Here is a 20,374-nt window from a genome sequence, read left to right on the forward strand (position 1 = left end):
ACCTCTCCATTTGAGGTAAACAGAAATCTGAACAGCTGTTGTTGTTGGCAAGAAATTGATGTCTGCAGCAGACACACAAGCATGTATGTAGCCATACATATGTAATGGCACATGTTGGGTTCTAAAGAAAAGTGATTAAGAAAAAAACAAAAAAACGTTTCTCTTGAAACATTTTACAGCTGTTACCATGTCCACCTTTGTCACTCTCACAGAATTGCTGTTTGCTTGACTGTTTGCACTTGAATGTCTTTAAACCTTTTTAATTATTTTTTTTTTATGAACTGGACAGACGTTTTCAGACATGACAAAGACGTTAATGACACCACAATAAGTCACTCACACTCACACACCACAAAGATGTTTGTACACGTTTGCTTTTTTTTCCTTTTTTTTTTGTGCCCCACAATTTGGGACATTTTGTTTTCTACATTTCAATGATGATGTGGGTGATGATGATGCTGCTGTGGGAGTCCATTTATTTTTGGGACAACTGGCAAGGCTGTACTCTCATGATATATCTTGGTGTCAACCAAGTTTAGAGATACAGACACCTAAGTGAAATTGAATTGGTCAGGAATTTTCAGCAACACTCTTTAGACGCATAGGTTAGGTGGCTGAGCCTCACCTGTGTGGTCACCGTCTTCTCTTGAGTCCATCACACACTCAGCTGTTGGACAGAAAAATCCATGTCTGATGGGGTTTGAACCTGCATCTTACCAGTCATCAGTCTGTGACGCTAACCATTTTGCTACTGCGGCTGATGCATGCGCACAGACACATCATCCAAGAATTTTTTTGCTTCCCAGAATACTGTGAGGACTCGACCATTTGAGAGCGTATGACATGATCTTATCATTCAGTCACATCATCTCTCATCATAGACATACATAGCAGTGTTAGGCTCTAGAGTTTTTCTTTGTTCTACAGTCTTTGCTTTGATCTTATATGTCTTACTTTCCTGGATTGAAAGAGTGAACACCAGGCATGCATACTCATCACTTTTCACTGAAATCATGGGAAGTGTTGTGCTTGTGCTGAGAATGAGGACCAAGAACTCGTTCCCACTATCACTATGCAAGACTTGCTTGGAGGCAAGGATTCTACCTTTCAGTGAATATGCAGATTTCAGCAAAAAATAGAGATTCAGTGGGGGTTGGGGGGGGAGGGGGGGGGGAAGATCAGCGAAAAACATAACTTGGCAAATGGTAGCTGCCAGAGCAACTGAACTGAAAAAGTTATATTTGCTTAGAGTGATAACTGGGAATATTGTTACTGTGAGATAATACTGAAGCTGTGAAAGTGAAAACTGAGCTGGTATGTATCAATGCCTTTTTCATCCCTGTAGATGTAAGATTGGGGTTGCGCTGTGTAAATTGTAGATTTATGATAATGGCTGTAAAGTGCTACAAATATTTGATTTGTAGGTTTCAAGAATGTCCTGGGAGAGCATGCCTCCAGACCCCCAGGAATTTCAGGGATTTTTTAGTTTCCTCAGTGGCAGTCCTGTTGAGGGGAAATGCGTGATAGTGTCAGAAGGGGGCATGAAGCATTCCCCACCCACCATGCCCTCTACCTCTCACACCCCCCACACCTCCTAAAGTTCCTATCATCAGTGGAGAAGACAACTTTCCAATCACAGACTGCACAACAAAGTGATGGAGGTTGAAGTCAGCGTCAACATAACACCATTCTTCACCACATTTTACCCTGTCTCCGAAGTCTGGATCAAATTGTCATTTTTTCCACCACAGGGCCTTTAATTGTACTTTTCTCACCTTCAACCATTCATTCCCTGGTGCCAAGGACTGAGATTGAATGCATGTCAGACCTGATTCGTCAGACAACATAAACACAGTGTCGGATTCTTCTTACTGTTTGTTCATTCATTTATTATTATAATTGATTCCCATTCCTGCAGTCCTGCCCCACCTTCTGAGATGCCAGGCATGGCCCAGCCCGGTGGAGCTCCAAGAGAAAGTGTGGGGACCGGTGGGGTCCCTGCGATGGACCGCGGACTTTGCTGTCCTGACCGGACTGATAATCTAGCGTGGCCAGGGAATGCGGAAGAAGAAGATTCCCATTCTCTTGTAATGCCTACCTTTGATTGCAGATCAAAATTTTTTATAAGTGCTTAACACGCACAGTCATTTGTGCAACAGGCTGACTACCCAGGTAGAGCCAACTGACAGCTGCCTTTTAGGCACTCATCATTTGGTTCCTGTGACATTCAGTCAGGCTCCAGTCATGTGCACACATACACAAGCATATTTGAGTGGACGTTTCCTCATAATTTTGCCAGGCACAACCCTTTCGTTGCAATGGGATCTTTAACATGCGCAAAGTGCATGCTGTACATGGGACCTCCCATTTATTGTCTCTTCTCAATGCTGACTGGGCTGGTCTCTGAAACAAATGCCAGCTAGACACCATCATTACCTTCTTCCATGGCATGAATTACATGAGAGAAGTCGGGATTCAGCACAAGACTGACCACCAGGCTGCAATCAAGGCTTGATCCTGCACACCAAAGATATGACTTAATCCTTCGCTCGTTTTCTTCTTCTTCTTCTGCGTTCACTCGTATGTACACGAGTGGGCTTTTACGTGTATGACCGTTTTTACCCCACCATGTAGGCAGCCATACTCCGTTTTCGGGGGTGTGCATGCTGGGTATGTTCTTGTTTCCATAACCCACCGAACGCTGACATGGATTACAGGATCTTTAACGTGCGTATTTGATCTTCTGCTTGCATATACACATGAAGGGGGTTCAGGCACTAGCAGGTCTGCACATATATGTTGACCTGGGAGATTGTAAAAATCTCCACCCTTTACCCACCAGGCGCCGTCACCATGATTCGAACCCGGGACCCTCAGATTGAAAGTCCAACACTTTAACCATTTGGCTATTGTGCCCATCCTTTGCTCGTTTTAATATCTGAGCAAAACAATGGTAAACCTTGGGTGCAATGAACCATGTGACCAAGAACCTCATTGGAAAGGGGAAACTATACACGCTACAGACTGGAAATGAAAAACTATCACCCACTTTAAAGGGTATGAAGGGCATATGAACAAAGCACGAAGGCTCTTACATTTGCAGCAGCAAGATCTTGTTATTTAAATACTTTCATATTCTGTGTTAGTGTCAACAATGTTTGATACCACTAAGTTGTTTAATTGTATCAAGTGCACAAAAATCTAACTTTCATCTTATACTATTTATAGACGGAACCATGACAACAGGTCCCCCCACCCTTCCCTCCCCTCCCCCCCCAAAACGAAGGAAAACAAACAACAAAAACAAAACAAAACAAACAAAAACCCAATGGTATGAGGCAGCTCCTTGTTTCAACACTATTGAGGCTAAATAAAACATGTAGATTGAGACAGACAGACATGCTTACACAATGGAACACTTACCTGTATCTGTGCCAAAAGTATGATGAAAGAATTTATATACTTTGCTGGTGTATGGAGAGAGAACAATCCTTACACCAAGTGTTTTAATTGGGGGGAAAAACATGCCACCATTTGAAAAAAAGTAAACATGAGCACTTATATTAAAGGCACATGACAATTTACAAATACTCACTCACAAAATCATTGAAAATTACTTAATTAAACAGGAACAAGCATATAAGTTTTTAAAATAAAAGCATTTCACACATTCCCTTAAGATTGTAATTGTTAATCATTACTTAGTCATTACCAATACAGTACATATATCTGTATATACATTTAATAGTCGTGGTTTTGCATGTACCAACATGCACAAGCACACCAAACTAGTTACAAACTAACAATTGAAAAGAAGCCAGAGAAATTAACATTTGTGTGTTACATACTGATATCTACATGCCAATGGATCAGAACATCTTCCACTTGTTGGACTCATTGGTCAAAAGGGACAGCGTATGCACGCACACGCGAGTACAGATCAAGCGTACCCATGAGATGCTAAATGTTCTTAATGCTGTTATAGTATGTTTTATTGCCGAGCTTTAAAATGTTTGCGAGAATGAATCATTGATATGTATGTTGCGAGTTCTTTGCACGTATAAGATGTATGTTTCTTTGTCCAAGACTCCACGTCAGTATCCTCGCTTTCAAGCAGTAACTGAAAATATTTCCTTTTAAGTTAACGAAACGAGTGAAATGATGATGAGAAATGTTGTTCAAGAAATTAAGTGAGAGGGAAGATGTGTGTAGAACATTGAGGAAGGATAACTCAGCCATCCGGAAGTTGAGGAGTAAGGTACACCACTCCGACAAACTGGTGTTGAAAGGCGCGTCGCCCCAGCAGTCTATCCACACAGTTGTTTATCATCGATGTTGTTGGCCTCACCAAGCAGACGTGAGATTTTTGAATGCATCAACAGCCCCTCAAAATAATTAATCAAGATAGAAAACGCCTGGCTTAAAGCTTGACCTTGATGAGAGCCGTTTGATCGAACAAACATACAGCTTTCACTTTCCTATTTCAGGTAAGTTAATAACCCAGCTCAGTGTTGGTCAGCTGGAATTTTGGATCCATATTAGCATAGTACTGTGTAGCATAGCATGATATTACATAGCATTGCATAGTGAGGCAAACGGTAGGCTGAGAGGCATTTACATCAACAGTTTGTTGCTCAACTTCATAATTTGTTGGTGTTAAAATTTAGAAAATTTCTGTTCTTTACATTTTTATTTATTTATTTATCCATTCATTATTATTATGTTAAAATCAAGCCATTTAGAGGTGTTGTGTAACATCTAAGAGCATTCAGATCCCTTTCCAATGATTCCAAGAATATATAATTTGTCCAAGTAAACAAAAGTTGATTATTAAAAGTAAAAAAAAAAAAAAAAGATATTTAAAGTAAAGCAATGCATACCTGGCAAATTATATACATACAAATTACCTCATAATATTGAATAAATACAAAATGTGTCATAATTCATTTGAAGAAAGTATGTTCCTTTAGAATCATTAAAGCAGACTTGAATTCCATGATGATGATTTTACAAAATATTATACAATATAATGGATATTTTAAATAATTGTCTTGTACTGATGTAGCATGAACCAACCTTTTTTTTCTTTTAAGAAATAAACATATGTTTTATAGGTAGAAATGCATGTTCTCCTGCTCATCCAGTGTTGCATTGTGTTGGATTTTAAAAAAAATAGAAGAAGATTTTGATCATATTCTTAAAAAAAAAAATGAATACAAATGTCTTCTGACATGAAAATATATGTCCAAACAGTATTTAAAAAAAATTATGTTATGATTTGTGTTATTGTTAATCACATACTGTGTTAGCATCTGTTTGTATCAGTACATTGTTTTGCACTTTTAAAGATGGATGAAGCTTTAGAAAAAAAATTTTTTTTTAAAGAATTATTTCTCTGTTTGTTGAAAAAAGAAAAAAAAGAAGGAGAAAAAAAAAGAAGTGTTTCACATTAGCTGACAGCAAAACAGGTGACCGAAAAATCCCCATATGATGTGATATTTTTTGCAGGCTTGCTCAAGTTACTGTTTGCACCAGAAAAAGATTTAATGACAGATTATTCTTTCAGCATAAATGATTAAAAGTTTATCATAAATAACCCTTTGAGAGTAAAATTATTATTTTAAAAACAAATTAAAAAAAAAACTATGAAAAGAAAGCCACACACACACACACACACACACACAGACAAAACAAACCCAAGCATCATACATAAAGCTCACTCCTTATGCCAGGTACTGAAAAGAATGTTTAATATTTTTAAAAAGTATATACACACTACACAGTCAACACCAGAAAATAATTATGAAATGAATGATTAAATAGAGATAAACAACAAACATAACAACCCTATTTCCTCAAAATGAAGTAAACTAAAACAAAACAAACAGTAAAACCAAAACAACACAACAAGTACAAAAAACAAACAAACAAAAAAGTCAACAATGATTTTTTTTTTAAAGGGCTTACATTGTTGTATGATATGCATGTATCAATGTGGTGGGTTTACACTGATGAAAAAAAAAGCTTTCAGAGAAATCCATAATACACTTCATCACATCTGTTAGTGTTTGGCAGCATAACCCAATGCACTAGTCAAGTCTTGAGTGTATGGATATTTATTTGTGTACCTAACAGAGTGGAATTCTTCAACAAATTTTGATTATGTGGACAACCCTTTTGTTGCCATGGATGACGGGCGCAATAGCCGAGTGGTTAAAACGTTGGACTGTCAATCTGAGGGTCCCGGGTTCGAATCACGGTGACGGCGCCTGGTGGGTAAAGGTGGAGATTTTTACGATCTCCCAGGTCAACATATGTGCAGACCTGCTAGTGCCTGAACGCCCTTCGTGTGTATATGCAAGCAGAAGATCGAAATACGCACGTTAAAGATCCTGTAATCCATGTCAGCGTTCAGTGGGTTATGGAAACAAGAACATACCCAGCATGCACACCCCCGAAAACGGAGTATGGCTGCCTACATGGCGGGGTAAAAACGGTCATACACGTAAAAGCCCACTCGTGTGCATACGAGTGAATGCAGAAGAAGAAGAAGAGGAGAAGTTGCCATGGATTCTTTTTCAGTGCACCTACTGTGTGCTGCACAGGGGACCTCAGTTCATCCTCTGATCCAAATGACTAGATTTTCAGTATGATTTTCAAGTTAAACTTGAGAGTAAGGGTGAGACCAGGAATCAGACCCAGACCTTCATGGACACTATGATTGACAGATAGACATCTTAATTATCCGTCCCTGACTGACCATGGTATATGTCAGATTAACTCACTCTGGACGAACAGTTCTCTCCCTTGCTTTTCCCTACAGATGAACCATTTGTTTGGGTTAGGAAAAAAAAATCATAAAAAATACAAAACACAAAGTAACTGAATGAAACTCACTGTACTTGACCCACTGACCCCTCTCCTCGCGTCGTGTGAACGCCCGCCTCCCACCCTTTTCACTGCTCTGAGAAGCTGAGTCACTTTCAGTTCCTTGCTGGTTGCTTTCTTCACTGCAGATACTTTATTCAACTTCTTCTTCAACCTCATTGATGTCAAAACCTTCAGTTTGAAGCATTTCAGTCACTTCAGCAGCGGTAAAAGCCGCTGTCGTGATCTAGTTTGCTCCAAAAATTTCCACTTGTATCGCCTGCGACGCCATTTTCGATATATATGCAGATTAGCTTGTTACAATGTGGGGTGCTGAACTCGCTGGCTTGCTGTGGAGTGTGTTGTTACGGAATCTTATGAAGAAACTTTCCATTCGACCCTTGACACGTTTGTAATGCCCGGTGTAGCTGCGATTGTTATCCTACCCCATGAGGAAAACCTGGAAAAATTTTTTAATTTTTGAAACTGCTATAGCGTTCCGTTGTCCGGAACGCTGCCTTACGTCAGGAATGCTAGAGCGTTCCATCGTCCGGAGCGAGTTAAACACAGTTTTATGTGAAAACAAATCTTTAATTAGGTCTACAAGTGAACGTTGGATTGGTGGCCCAGGAACAGAGAGGAAGAGGATTCGCTGAGGAGACGCAGCGGCAGAGTCATTCAGGCGTTGGACTTCTGTTCCAGTGGTCAGGGTTCAAGGCTCTGGTTCAGCGTGGTGTATTTGTATTTCTTTTTATCACAGCAGATTTCTGTGTGTGAAATTCGGGCTGCTCTCCCCAAGGAGAGTGTGTCACACATTTTTTTGTATTTTTTCCTGCGTGCAGTTTTATTTGTTTTTCCTATTGAAGTGGATTTTTTCTACAGAATTTTGCCAGGAAAAACCCTTTTGTTGCCATGGGTTATTTTATGTGCACTAAGTGCATGCTGCACACGGGACCTCGGTTTATTGTCTCATCCGAATGACTAGCGTCCAGACCACCACTCAAGGTCTCGTGGAGGGGGAGATAATATCGGCGGCTGAGACGTGATTCGAACCAGCGCACTCAGATTCTCTCGCTTCCTAGGCTTACGCGTTACCTCTAGGCCATCACTCCAGCTGTGGTGTATCCTTGTGGAAAGGCACTTTACTCTGATTTTCCTCACGTCACTCTGGTGTGGATGGGTACAGCACAACCTTACTTCGGTTGGGGATGGGTTAAGGGGGGACACGGCAGTGCAAAAGAGACCAAAATGATGATTTTTCATGATTTGGGTCTTTGATGGATTTTGATTCTTGAACATCTCTTCTATCATATGCATAAATTTTTCCATTGTAAAGATGTCTTTAACAATGAAAAAATTGCCGTAAAGATTGCTTGCTGAATCATGGAAGTGTTTATTTTGTTCAATTTCAACGCAAGTCGTCAAGTTTCTGGCCTTGACAACATACCTTGGGCTTGCTCAATGATGAGTAAACCCACAACCATGAGACTTTGCATGATTGTTTTAGAACATGTTATTGACATTTTGTTGTGAGTATGTATGAAAATATTCTCTGGGTTTTAATTCATAGCAGTTCCAATCTTTTTACCCATTGTAAATTTTGAGGATTTCACAATACCCCAAATTTCAAAAATTCATAAGAAATGCAATAATTGAAGAATCAACAGAATCTCATGAGAAAATAAAGATAATGTCATTGTGCATCAAGTCCACATAACAAAAAGTGTTTGCATGCACCACATGGACCACAAACCCGGTTTCTTTGATACATTGTTTGGTGGCCATTTTGATTTGTTTCCATAGTAACGGGTATTCACAGAAATCTAAGAACACTTTTTTTTGTGATGCACAAGTGATGATACACCTAGTTGACCAAAAAAAAAGAAAAAAAAAGAAAAAAAAAAAGAAAAAAAGAGAGATAGTTGGAGAGAAAAAAGGTTGTTATTTGACTGTAGTGTCTGGCCTTAAAAGAGTGGAAGGAGAGTGTTGGGGCCCTGCCCTTCCTATGCTAAGCCGTGGACACAATGGATATATATATGAATTCACTGCCCTGATGGTCATATAAAGGCTATGGGACCTTCAGCCTCTTTTATTCTTGTGTTTTGTTCATGGGCTGCAACTTCCATGTTTACTTGTACGTATGCTCATATGCTCTGGGAAAAGCCCTGAATTTCACGCAGAGGAATCTGTTGGGACAAAAAAGACTAATGGAGTACAATGGAGTACAGTACAATACAATACAATACAACACAACCTTGTTCAGTTTGTGGCCGGGGATGTGAATACAATGCAATACAATGCAATGCAATACAATGCAATACAATACAATACAATGCAATACAATACAACCTTTTCCTGTTTGTGGCTGGGGGCGTGAATACAGTATAATACAATACAGTACAGTGCAATACATTCATTACAATACAATAGAACCTTGTTCTGTTGGTGGCTGGGACAGAAGTGAACGTGAATACAGTACAATACAGTACAATAAATACAATACAATACAATACAATACAGTACAATACAACCTTGTTCTTTTTGTGGCTGGGGACGGAAGGGGACGTGAATACAATCAACACAACACAACACAACACAACACAACACAATGCAATGCAATGCAATGCAATACAATGCAATACAACCTTGTCCTGATTGTGACCAGGGACGTCAATACAATACAATACAATACAATACAATACAGCCATGTTCTTTTTGTGGCCAGGGATGTGAATACAATACAATACAGTGCAATACATTCAGTACAATACAACCTTGTTTTGTTTGTAGCAGGGACGGAAGGGGACGTGAATACAATACAAAATACAATACAGTACAGTACAATACAATACAATACAATACAATACAACCTTCTTCTGTTTGTGGCTGGGGATGTGAATACAATACAATGCAATACAACGCAATACAACACAACAAAACACAACACAATACAATGCAATGCAATACAGTACAATACAATGCAATACAACCTTGTTCTGTTTGTGACCGGGGACGTCAATACAATACAATACAATACAATACAATACAGTACAACACAACCTTGATCTGTTTGTGACCATGGATGTGAATACAATACAATACACTGCAATCCATTCATTACAATACAGTAGAACCTTGTTCTGTTGTGGTCGGGACAGAAGGGGATGTCAATACAATACAATACGATACAATGCAATGCAATACAATACAATACAACCTTGTTCTTTTTGTGGCTGGGGACATCAATACAATACAATGCAGTGCAACACAATACAGTATAATACAATACAATACAATACAATACAATACAACTATGTTCTTTTTGTGGCCAAGGACGTGAATACAATGCAATACAGTGCAATACATTCAATACAACCTTGTTCTGTTTGTGGCTGGGGATGTGAATACAATACAATGCAATACAACACAATACAACACAACACAATGCAATACAGTACAACCTTGTTCTGTTTGTGGCTGGGGATGTGAATACAATACAATGCAATTCAACGCAATACAACACAACACACTCAATTCAATACAATACAATACAATACAATACAATACAATACAACCTTGTTCTGTTTGTGGCTAGGGACGTGAATACAATACAATGCAGTACAATTCAATACAATTCAATACAATACAATACAATACAATACAATACAACCTTGTTCTGTTTGTGGCTGGGGATGTGAATACAATACAATACAATACAATACAACACAACACAACACAATACAGTACAATACAATACAGTACAATACAATATAACCTTGTTCTGTTTGTGGCCGGGGACGTGTATACAATACAATACAATACAATACAATACAATACAATACAACCAAACCTTGTTGTGTTTGTGGCAGGGACGGAAGGGGGCGTGATGCCGGGGCGAGTTCAGCTGGACAAGGCAGCCTGGCAGTGGGTGGGCACGGTGAGAACAGTGGAGGACGTCACTGACGAGCATGTGGCCATCGCTTACCGCCTCAACCTGACCCGCTGCCCCGCCGGACAGTGCAGGTCAGTGGAGGATAGGTTAACTCTTTCCATATGAACGGCGAAAGAGACGACGTTAACAGCGTTTCACCCCAATTACCATCATCAAAATATTGCAAGCGGAAGGCTCTTATACTGAAGACGTGAATGTTGACAAAGAATACCACAATTCTGACGACGGAAGCTAAAGGTTGGGTCATTCAGACACCCACTGGACATCCGAGGGGTCTGTGTAGAGGAGAAGAGAGGACTGGCTGTACTGAGTGAGTTAAGAGAGAGGAGGAAGAGAGAGAGAGAGAGAGAGAGGATGGACGACAGGAAAGCTTCAATATCTAACAAACCACTCGCACTAGGGCGACAACAAACCCAGACAGATGAAATCACTTGCCATACATGTTTAAAATGCATACTTCAGAACACTAGAACATAAAAAAAAAATGCTGGCAAATGTACACAGATATCGAATATTCTTGAACTGTACGCCTCAAGACACACTGGGGAAATTGCTGCGCCAGGCGATAGGGGAAAAGATACAATACAATACAATACAATACAATACAATACAGAAATACTCGCCAGCACCACCAAGCTCACTGAACAGATATGCATAATAAGTTCCTATTCCCTTACCCCACCCCTCAAACCCGCTCACACAGTCTGAACAATGTGAAAATACTGCCCCAACCAACCAAATTTAACTGACTCACCAAATCTGTATGATGTGAAAATACTGCAACGCCCCCTCCCCTCCCCCCACCTCACCCCCTACCAAACTCACTCACCAAATCTGTATGATGTGAAAATACTGCAACGCCCCCTCCCCCCCCACCTCCCCCCCTGCCAAACTCACTCACCAAATCTGTATGATGTGAAAATACTGCACCCGGCCCCCCCTCCTTACCCCCCCCCCCCCCACCTCCCCCCCACCAATCTCACTCACCAAATCTGTATGATGTAAAAATACTGCAACTCCCCCCCCATTCCCCCCACCAAACTCATTCCTCTATCTGCATTGTAAGCAAATACTCCCCCACCCCAAACTCACTCACCAATACATACAACATGAGTGTGTGTGTGTGTGTGTGTGTGGTGTGCAGATGTAGCTGCAAGGGCAACCCCTTCTTTTGTGGCAAAAAGAGTAATGCACCGCACTGCAACACACTGCACCACACTGCACTACACTACAATAAATGATTATGTGCGTGTGTGTGTGTGTGTGTGTGTGTGTGTGTGTGTGTGGTGTGCAGATGTAACTGCAAGGGCAACCCCTTCTTTTGTGACAAAAAGAGTAATGCACTACACTGCACCACACTACACTACACTACACTACACTACACTACAATAAATGATTATGTGCGTGTGTGTGTGTGTGGTGTGCAGATGTAACTGCAAGGGCAACCCCTTCTGTTGTGACAAAAAAAGTAATGCACTACACCACACTATACTCACTACACTACACCACACTACATGGCACTACACGGCACTACACGGCACTACAACAAATGATTATGTGTGTGTGTGTGTGCTGTGTGGTGTACAGACGTAACTGCAAGGGCAACCCCTTCTGTTGTGACAGAAAGAGTAATACATTACACTACTCTACACTACAGTAAATGATTGTGTGTGTGTGTGTGTGTGTGTGTGTGTGTGTGTGTTGTGCAGACGTAACTGCAGTGCAAGGGCAACCCCATCTGTTGTGACAAAAAGAGTAATACACTACACTACACTACACTACACTGCACATCACTGCACTGCACTACACTACACTACACTACACTACACTACACTACACTGCACTACACTACACTACAACATATGATCATGTGTGTGAATGCTGTGTGGTGTGCAGATGTAACTGCAAGGGCAACCCCTTCTGTTGTGACAGAAAGAGTAATACACTACACTACACTTCACTGCACTGCACTGCACTGCACTACAATAAATGATAATGTGTGTGTGTGCGTGTGTGTGTGTGTGTGTGTGTGTGTGCTGTGTGGTGTGCAGACATAACTGCAAGGGCAACCCCTTCTTTTGTGACAAAAAGAGTAATACAGTACAACACAGTTCAAATTTTGCAATGCAATACAACACAATACATGATTATGTGAGCGAGTGCTGTGTGGTGTGCAGACGTAACTGCAAGGGCAACCCCTTCTGTTGTGACAGAAAGAGTAATACAATGCAGTACAAATTTTTCAGTGCAGTACAATACAATACAATACAATACAATACAATACAATACATGATTATGTGAGCGAGTGCTGTGTGGTGTGCAGATGTAACTGCAAGGGCAACCCCTTCTTTTGTGACAAAAAGAGTAATACAGTACAATGCAGTACAAATTTTTCAGTGCAATACAATACAATACAATACAATACAATACAATACAATACAATACAATACATGATTATGTGAGCGAGTGCTGTGTGGTGTGCAGACGTAACTGCAAGGGCAACCCTTTCTGTCTGAACGGTCTGGGAGAGAGGGCCTGGTTCAAAGAGCTAGACGAGAGTCAGTGGCACGACTTCAACCCGGAGAACGAGAGGAGGGAGGAGGTGAGTCACTTGGAGAGGGAGAGGGAGGGTGGGATGGGCGGAGATGCCAACTGTTACGATTTACGATTTCGCCATATTTTGTTACGCTCGATCGCAGTTTGTTCCCACGCTAAGCCAACGTCGAAATTGTTTCGACGAGTTCATTTTCAACTACATAGTGTGGTCGCATGCTTTCCTGTCGTAATATTACCCAGACGCTCTCGACCTATCGATCACGAGGCCAGGGTGGTCACTACTCACCTTGGTCTCATGTGATGATGTTCGGCTGATTGCGTGTGTTTTTATTTTGAAACGGCATTGAGTGGACCAATTAGCTTAATCTTTTTTTCCAGAAAAAGAGAGAATGTGGCTAAATTAAGTTGCATCTCGGTCAAACAGTGCCTGTGCCCTTTGGATTAACTCTCTCCATACAAACGGTGAAAGAGACGACGTTAACAGCGTTTCACCCCAATAACCACCGTCAAAATATTACCAGCGGAAGGCTCTTACACTGAAGAGGTGAATGTTGACAAAGAATACCACAATTCTGACGACGGAAGCTAAAGGTTGGGTCATTCAGACACCCACTGGACATCCGAGGGGTCTGTGTAGAGGAGAAGAGAGGACTGGCCGTACTGAGTGAGTTAAACTATGGAGTGCAAGGAAGGAACAAGCGGCTTGAAACAGAGAAAGTCAGCCATGGATATCTGATTGTGAGAAACAAGACGAACAAAGACCGGGGAAGCAACGTAGTGCCACAGATGTGTCAGCTGTTAAGAAGCAGCGGTGGGAACAGAAGTTTTGCCGAACGCACACTGAAAAATATTCGTATGCATCGTGCCCTCCGTTTTGGGGGAATTCGCATGATGTTTGCACTGTGTCGGAGTGTTCCTACCAAATTTCCTGATAGTTCCTACAAACACTTGACAGGGGCTGGCATCTCTGGATGGGGGTTTCTGTTGATATAGTGTGTGGAGTGATGGTCTAGAGTTAACGCGTCCGCCTAGGAAGCAAGAGAATCTGAGTGTGCTGGTTCGAACCACAGCTCAGCCACTGATATTTTCTCCCCTACCACAAGACCTTGAGTGGTTGTCTGGACGCTAGTCATTCGGATCAGACGATAAACCGAGGTCCCGTGTGCAGCATACACTTAGCGCACATAAAAGAAACCACGGCAACAAAAGGGTTGTTCCTGGCAAAATTCTGTAGAAAAATCCACTTCGATAGGAAAAACAAATGAAACTGCACGCAGGAAAAAAAAAAAGGAAAAAGGGTGGTGCTGTAGTGTAGTGACGCGCTTTCCCTGGGGAGAGCAGCCCGAATTTCACACAGAGAAATCTGTTGTGATAAATACAATACAATACAATACAATACAATACAATACAATACAGATTTGGTAGTGAGTGACCAGGAGAGAGGACAAGTATGTATATATATGTATATCCATTATAATTATACAGATTGTTTTTGAATGATGAAGTGGGGGTGGGTGGTGTTTCCATATCTTGCAGATTGGTGAGTGAGTTTGGTTGGAGGAGGAGGAGGAGGAGGAGGAATTTCATCTTTAGTGACTGGCATGGGACTGGTGTGTGAGCTGTTGTCTTGGCATTGTGCAGAGCAAGTTAAAAAAAAAAAAAAAAAAAAAAATTACACAACACCTCATCAAATGATTTTGCTCTAAGCACTTTACAATTAAAGAAAAAAAAAATCATCCATGAAAACATGCAGGTCGGTCCAACTAAGGAAGGAAACATGACAAATTATAAAAAGACATTGCATCAAAAGTAAATGTACTAAACTCATTGTCCACAGTAAGCACCCCCAAACCAGTTCAAACATTCACAACCAACCGTGTACTTTGCAACGCCCAAACAAAGCAAAACCCTACAACAACACCCCTCAAAATCAGTCCCACTCTCCCTCCCTCCCTCCCTCCCCTCCACCCAACACCTTCAACAACACACACACGCTGAAAACAGAAACAGACACATGCCCACACTGTTGCAGTATCAGTATCGGTATCAGTAGCTCAAGGAGGCGCCACTGCGTTCAGTCAAATCCATATATGCTACACCACATCTGCCAAGCGGATGCCTGACCAGCAGCCAAACCCAACGCATTAAGTCAGGCCTTGAGGAAAAAAAGAAAAAAAAAAGAAAAAAAAAAGAAAATGTTGCAGGCATCAGGAATCAATTAAAGACAGTTTGAAACAGATGAGTCTTGGCTGATTTTGAAGGTGGAAAATGGACAGGGAGTGTTGTGATTCATATGGCAAGGAATTCCATTATGCAGGGCAAGCATGCGGGTCTGAAGCGTAAGTTTCTCAAGAAAGCATCACCGCGCTCAGACAGATCCATTTATTCGCTACACCACATCTGCTAGGCAGATGCCTGACCGGTAGCAAAACCCAATGCGCTTAGTCAGGCCTTGAGCGCGTGCATATATATTTGTGTACCTATCAGCGTGGATTTGTTCCACAGAAGTTTGCTAGAGGACAACACTCTCATTGCCATGGGTTCTTTTTCAGAGCGCCAAGTGCGTGCTGCACTTGGAACCTCGGTTTATTGTCTTATCCGAATGACTTCTTCTGCGTTCACTTGTATGCACACGAGTGGGTTTTTACGTGTATGACCGTTTTTACCCCGCCATGTAGGCAGCCATACTCTGTTTTCGGGGGTGTGCATGCTGGGTATGTTCTTGTTTCCATAACCCACCGAACGCTGACATGGATTACAGGATCTTTAACGTGCGTATTTGATCTTCTGCTTGCATATACACATGAAGGGGGTTCAGGCACTAGCAGGTCTGCACGTATGTTGACCTGGGAGATCGTAAAAATCTCCACCCTTTACCCACCAGGCGCCGTCACCGTGATTCGAACCCGGGACCCTCAGATTGACAGTCCAACGCTTTAACCACTCGGCTATTGCGCCCGTCATCCGAATGACTAAGATGCTGTGTTCGATTTTTTCCAGTCAATCTTGGGAGGGAAAGGGCGAGAGCAGGATTCGAACCCAGGCCCTTGTGGATGCTGTGTTGGCAGATGATCTTAACCATTCTGCCACCTTCCTCCTAAAGAACATGGAGCTTTATTGTTTCCTCCTTCAGACATGCGTCTGAAGGGCTTGGGGGACTGCGCTGTGAGAGATTTAGCGACTGGCACGGGACTGGTGCGTGAGGCATTGTCTTGGCGTTGTGCATGGATTCTTCTGTTTCTTTGTTTGTGGGCTGCGCCATCCACGTTCACTCATATGTACACGAGTGGGCTTTTTCATGTATGACTGTTTTTGCCCCGTCTTTTAGGCAGCCATACTCTGTTTTCAGAGATGTGCGTGCTGGGTATATTCTTGTTCCCATAACCCACCGAACGCTGACATATATGACAGGATCTTTAACGTGCGTATTTGATCTTCTGCTTGCGTATACACACGAAGGGGGGGTTCAGGCACTAAGCAGGTCTGCATGTGTGTTGACCTGGGAGATCGGGAAAAAAATCTCCACCCTTCACCCACCAGGCGCCGTGACCGAGATGGGAACCCGGGACCCTCAGATTGAGAGTCCAAGGCTTTAAACCACTGGGCTGTTTGCACCTGTCGTCGTGCAGGGCAAGTTTGTGGGCCTGAAGAACCTGGGGGCTACCTGCTACGTCAACACCTTCCTGCAGCTCTGGTTCCACAACCCTGCCGTCCGCCAGGCCGTGTACCAGTGGAGAGACTTTGACGAGCCCTCAGAGACAGGTTAGTGTGCTCAGGTGTGTCAGTGACATGTGTGTTCAGTTGTGTCAGAGGCAGGTGTGTTCAGGTGTTTCAGAGACAGATGTGTGTGTTCAGGTGTGTCAGAGACAGGTGTGAGTGTGTTCAGGTGTGTCAGAGATGTGTGTGTGTTCAGGTGTTTCAGAGACGTGTGTGTGTTCAGGTGTGTCAGAGACAGGTGCGTGTTCAGGTGTGTCAGAGACAGGTGAGTGTGTTCAAGTGTGTCAGTGACAGGTGAGTGTGTTCAGGTTTGTCAGGGACAGGTGTGTTCAGGTGTATTAGAAGCAGGTGAGTGTGTTCAGGTGTGTCAGATACATGTGTGTGTGTGTGTGTTCAGGTGTGTTAGAGACAGGTGAGTGTGTTCAGGTGTGTCAGAGACAGGTGAGTGTGTTCAGGTGTGTCAGAGATGTGTGTGTGTGTGTGTGTTCAGGTGTGTCAGAGACAGGTGAGTGTGTTCAGGTGTGTCAGAGACAGGTGTGTGTGTGTGTGTTCAGGTGTGTCAGAGACAGGTGTGTGTGTTCAGGTGTGTCAGATACATGTGTGTGTGTGTGTGTTCAGGTGTGTTAGAGACAGGTGAGTGTGTTCAGGTGTGTCAGAGATGTGTGTGTGTGTGTTCAGGTGTGTCAGAGACAGGTGTGTGTGTTCAGGTGTGTCAGATACATGTGTGTGTGTGTGTGTTCAGGTGTGTTAGAGACAGGTGAGTGTGTTCAGGTGTGTCAGAGACAGGTGAGTGTGTTCAGGTGTGTCAGAGACAGGTGTGTGTGTGTTCAGGTGTGTCAGAGACAGGTGAGTGTGTTCAGGTGTGTCAGAGACAGGTGAGTGTGTTCAGGTGTGTCAGAGACAGGTGTGTGTGTTCAGGTGTGTCAGAGACAGGTGTGTGTGTTCAGGTGTGTCAGAGACAGGTGAGTGTGTTCAGGTTGTGTCATGTTGATTTCAGACACAGAGTGGAAGCCCACATCTATATGTGGTCATCTACAGCTCCTTTTCGGCCTGATGCACTTCAGTGAAAAGTCGTACGTATCCCTTCATGTCTGATGGAAGGAGGTGTTTGGTTCTGAACGAATGAGCAGAATGCGATAGCTTGCAAGTGATTGCAATGTTTCATTTTTGAACGTTTGGAAGTTTAACGATTTCTCTTGAATAGAAATTATGTAAAATGTTCTTAGATAAAGTTCAGTGGAGGTATATGACTTTTTATGATGTCTTTGGATGGTTTTGAAAATGTACATCTTGTTGGTGTGTATCATTGTGTTTGAGATTAATGATGATGATAATAATAATAGTAATGATAATAGTAGTAATAATGATAATCATCATCATTTGTACTATCATTATTATTATTGTAGAAGTACTAGTAGTAATGTTCTTGTTACCATTTTTATTATAATCATTATGAATTGGTTAGCCAGTCGATTGATTGACTGACTGATTGATTGATTGATTGATTGATTGATAAATTAATTGCTATAACTGTTAATTGTTCTTAGATATGTCACTGTAGTTTCATGTGATCCATTTGAAGGCTTATAGTTGCATGTACATATTTGTATTTGTATTTTGTATTTGTATTTCTTTTTATCACAGCAGATTTCTCTGTGTGAAATTCGGGCTGCTCTCCCCAGGGAGAGCGCGTCGCTATACTACAGCGCCACCCATTTTTTTTGTATTTTTCCTGCGTGCAGTTTTATTTGTTTTTCCTATTGACGTGGATTTTTTTACAGAATTTTGCCAGGAACAACCCTTTTGTTGCCATGGGTTCTTTTACGTGTGCTAAGTGCGTGCTGCACATGGGACCTCGGTTTATCGTCTCATCCGAAAGACTAGCGTCCAGACCACCACTCAAGTGTATATCTTATCTTTGTATCATGGGTGACATGCACAAGGTAAGAGTGCAAGGCAAGAAATTTATTTCGTGTCCCCCCTTGGGGGCATAGAAACATCGTACATCAACATCTTTGACTCACACCAAATAAAACAAAAAGAATGATCTTAACTCACTCCGGACGATGGAACGCTATAGCATTCCTGATGTAAGGTAGCGTTGCGGACGACGGAACGCTATAGCGGTTTTGACAATTAAAAAATTGACCACGTTTTCCTCATGGGGTAGCATAAAAATCACAGCTACACCGGGCATTGTGAACGTGTCAAGGGTCGAATGGAATGTTTCTTGGTAAGGTTTCCGTGAATATACACTCGCTGGCCAGCCGTTGATGTTGGTACCCCACATGACAAGCTAATCTGCATGTGTATCGAAAATGGCGTTGCAGGCGATACAAGTGGAAATTTTTGGAGCAAACTAGATCACGACAGTGGCTTTTTACTGCTGCTGAAGTGATTGAAATGCTTCAAACTGAAGGTTTTGACATTGATGAGGATGATGAAGACGTTGAATAAAGTATCTGCAGAAAAAAAAGCTACCAGCAAAAAGGTACTGACAGTGACTCAGCTTCTGAGAGTTGTGAAGAGAGGGAGGGGGGTGGGTGTACACACGATGTCAGAAGAGGGGTCAGTGGGTCAAGTACAGGGAGTTTCATTCAGTTACTTTGTGTTTTGTATTTTTTGTGATTTTTTTTTTCCAAACCCTAACAAATGGGTCGTTTGCAGGGGAAAGTAAGGGAGAAAACTATTTGTCTGGAGTGAGTTAAGAGTTAAAAAAAAAAAAAAAGAAAAGAAAAGAAAAAAAGAACAAAACAAAAGGCCCACAAGACGGGCGCAATAGCCGAGTGGTTAAAGCGTTGGACTGTCAGTCTGAGGGTCCCGGGTTCGAATCACGGTGACGGCGCCTGGTGGGTGAAGGGTGGAGATTTTTACGATCTCCCACGTCAACATATGTGCAGACCTGCTTAGTGCCTGAACCCCCTTCGTGTGTATATGCAAGCAGAAGATCAAATACGCACGTTAAAGATCCTGTAATCCATGTCAGCGTTCGGTGGGTTATGGAAACAAGAACATAGCCAGCATGCACACCCCGGAAAACGGAGTATGGCTGCCTACATGGCGGGGTAAAAACGGTCATACACGTAAAAGCCCACTCGAGTGCATACGAGTGAACGTGGGGAGTTGCAGCCCATGAACGCAGAAGAAGAAGAAGAAAAAAGGCCCACCAGAGCAGCCAGGCAATGATTACATAGTAACAGTCATTTTCCATCACAATAGAAAAACAAGTTTCTTTTGAGCAATGATGGAAGTTGCTGCAGGAATTATGCAGAAGTGAGCTGT

General features: G+C 42.1%; 1 protein-coding gene across 1 annotated transcript in view; it reads left to right on the top strand.

Annotated features, from left to right (window-relative positions):
• Window positions 1–4,304: 4,304 nt before the first annotated feature.
• LOC143301938 (ubiquitin carboxyl-terminal hydrolase 48-like) overlaps window positions 4,305–20,374 on the top strand; it is a 64,996-nt gene continuing 48,926 nt past the window's right edge. Inside the window, exons 1-5 of the mRNA XM_076616392.1 lie at window positions 4,305–4,487; window positions 10,737–10,890; window positions 13,304–13,421; window positions 17,005–17,137; window positions 18,090–18,165. Of these exons, the coding sequence (XP_076472507.1) occupies window positions 10,754–10,890; window positions 13,304–13,421; window positions 17,005–17,137; window positions 18,090–18,165 (464 nt within the window). The 5' untranslated portion in view covers window positions 4,305–4,487; window positions 10,737–10,753. The remainder of the gene's footprint in view (window positions 4,488–10,736; window positions 10,891–13,303; window positions 13,422–17,004; window positions 17,138–18,089; window positions 18,166–20,374) is intronic.

This window comes from Babylonia areolata, chromosome 28, assembly GCF_041734735.1.
Source record: "Babylonia areolata isolate BAREFJ2019XMU chromosome 28, ASM4173473v1, whole genome shotgun sequence".
NCBI lineage: Eukaryota > Metazoa > Mollusca > Gastropoda > Neogastropoda > Buccinidae > Babylonia > Babylonia areolata.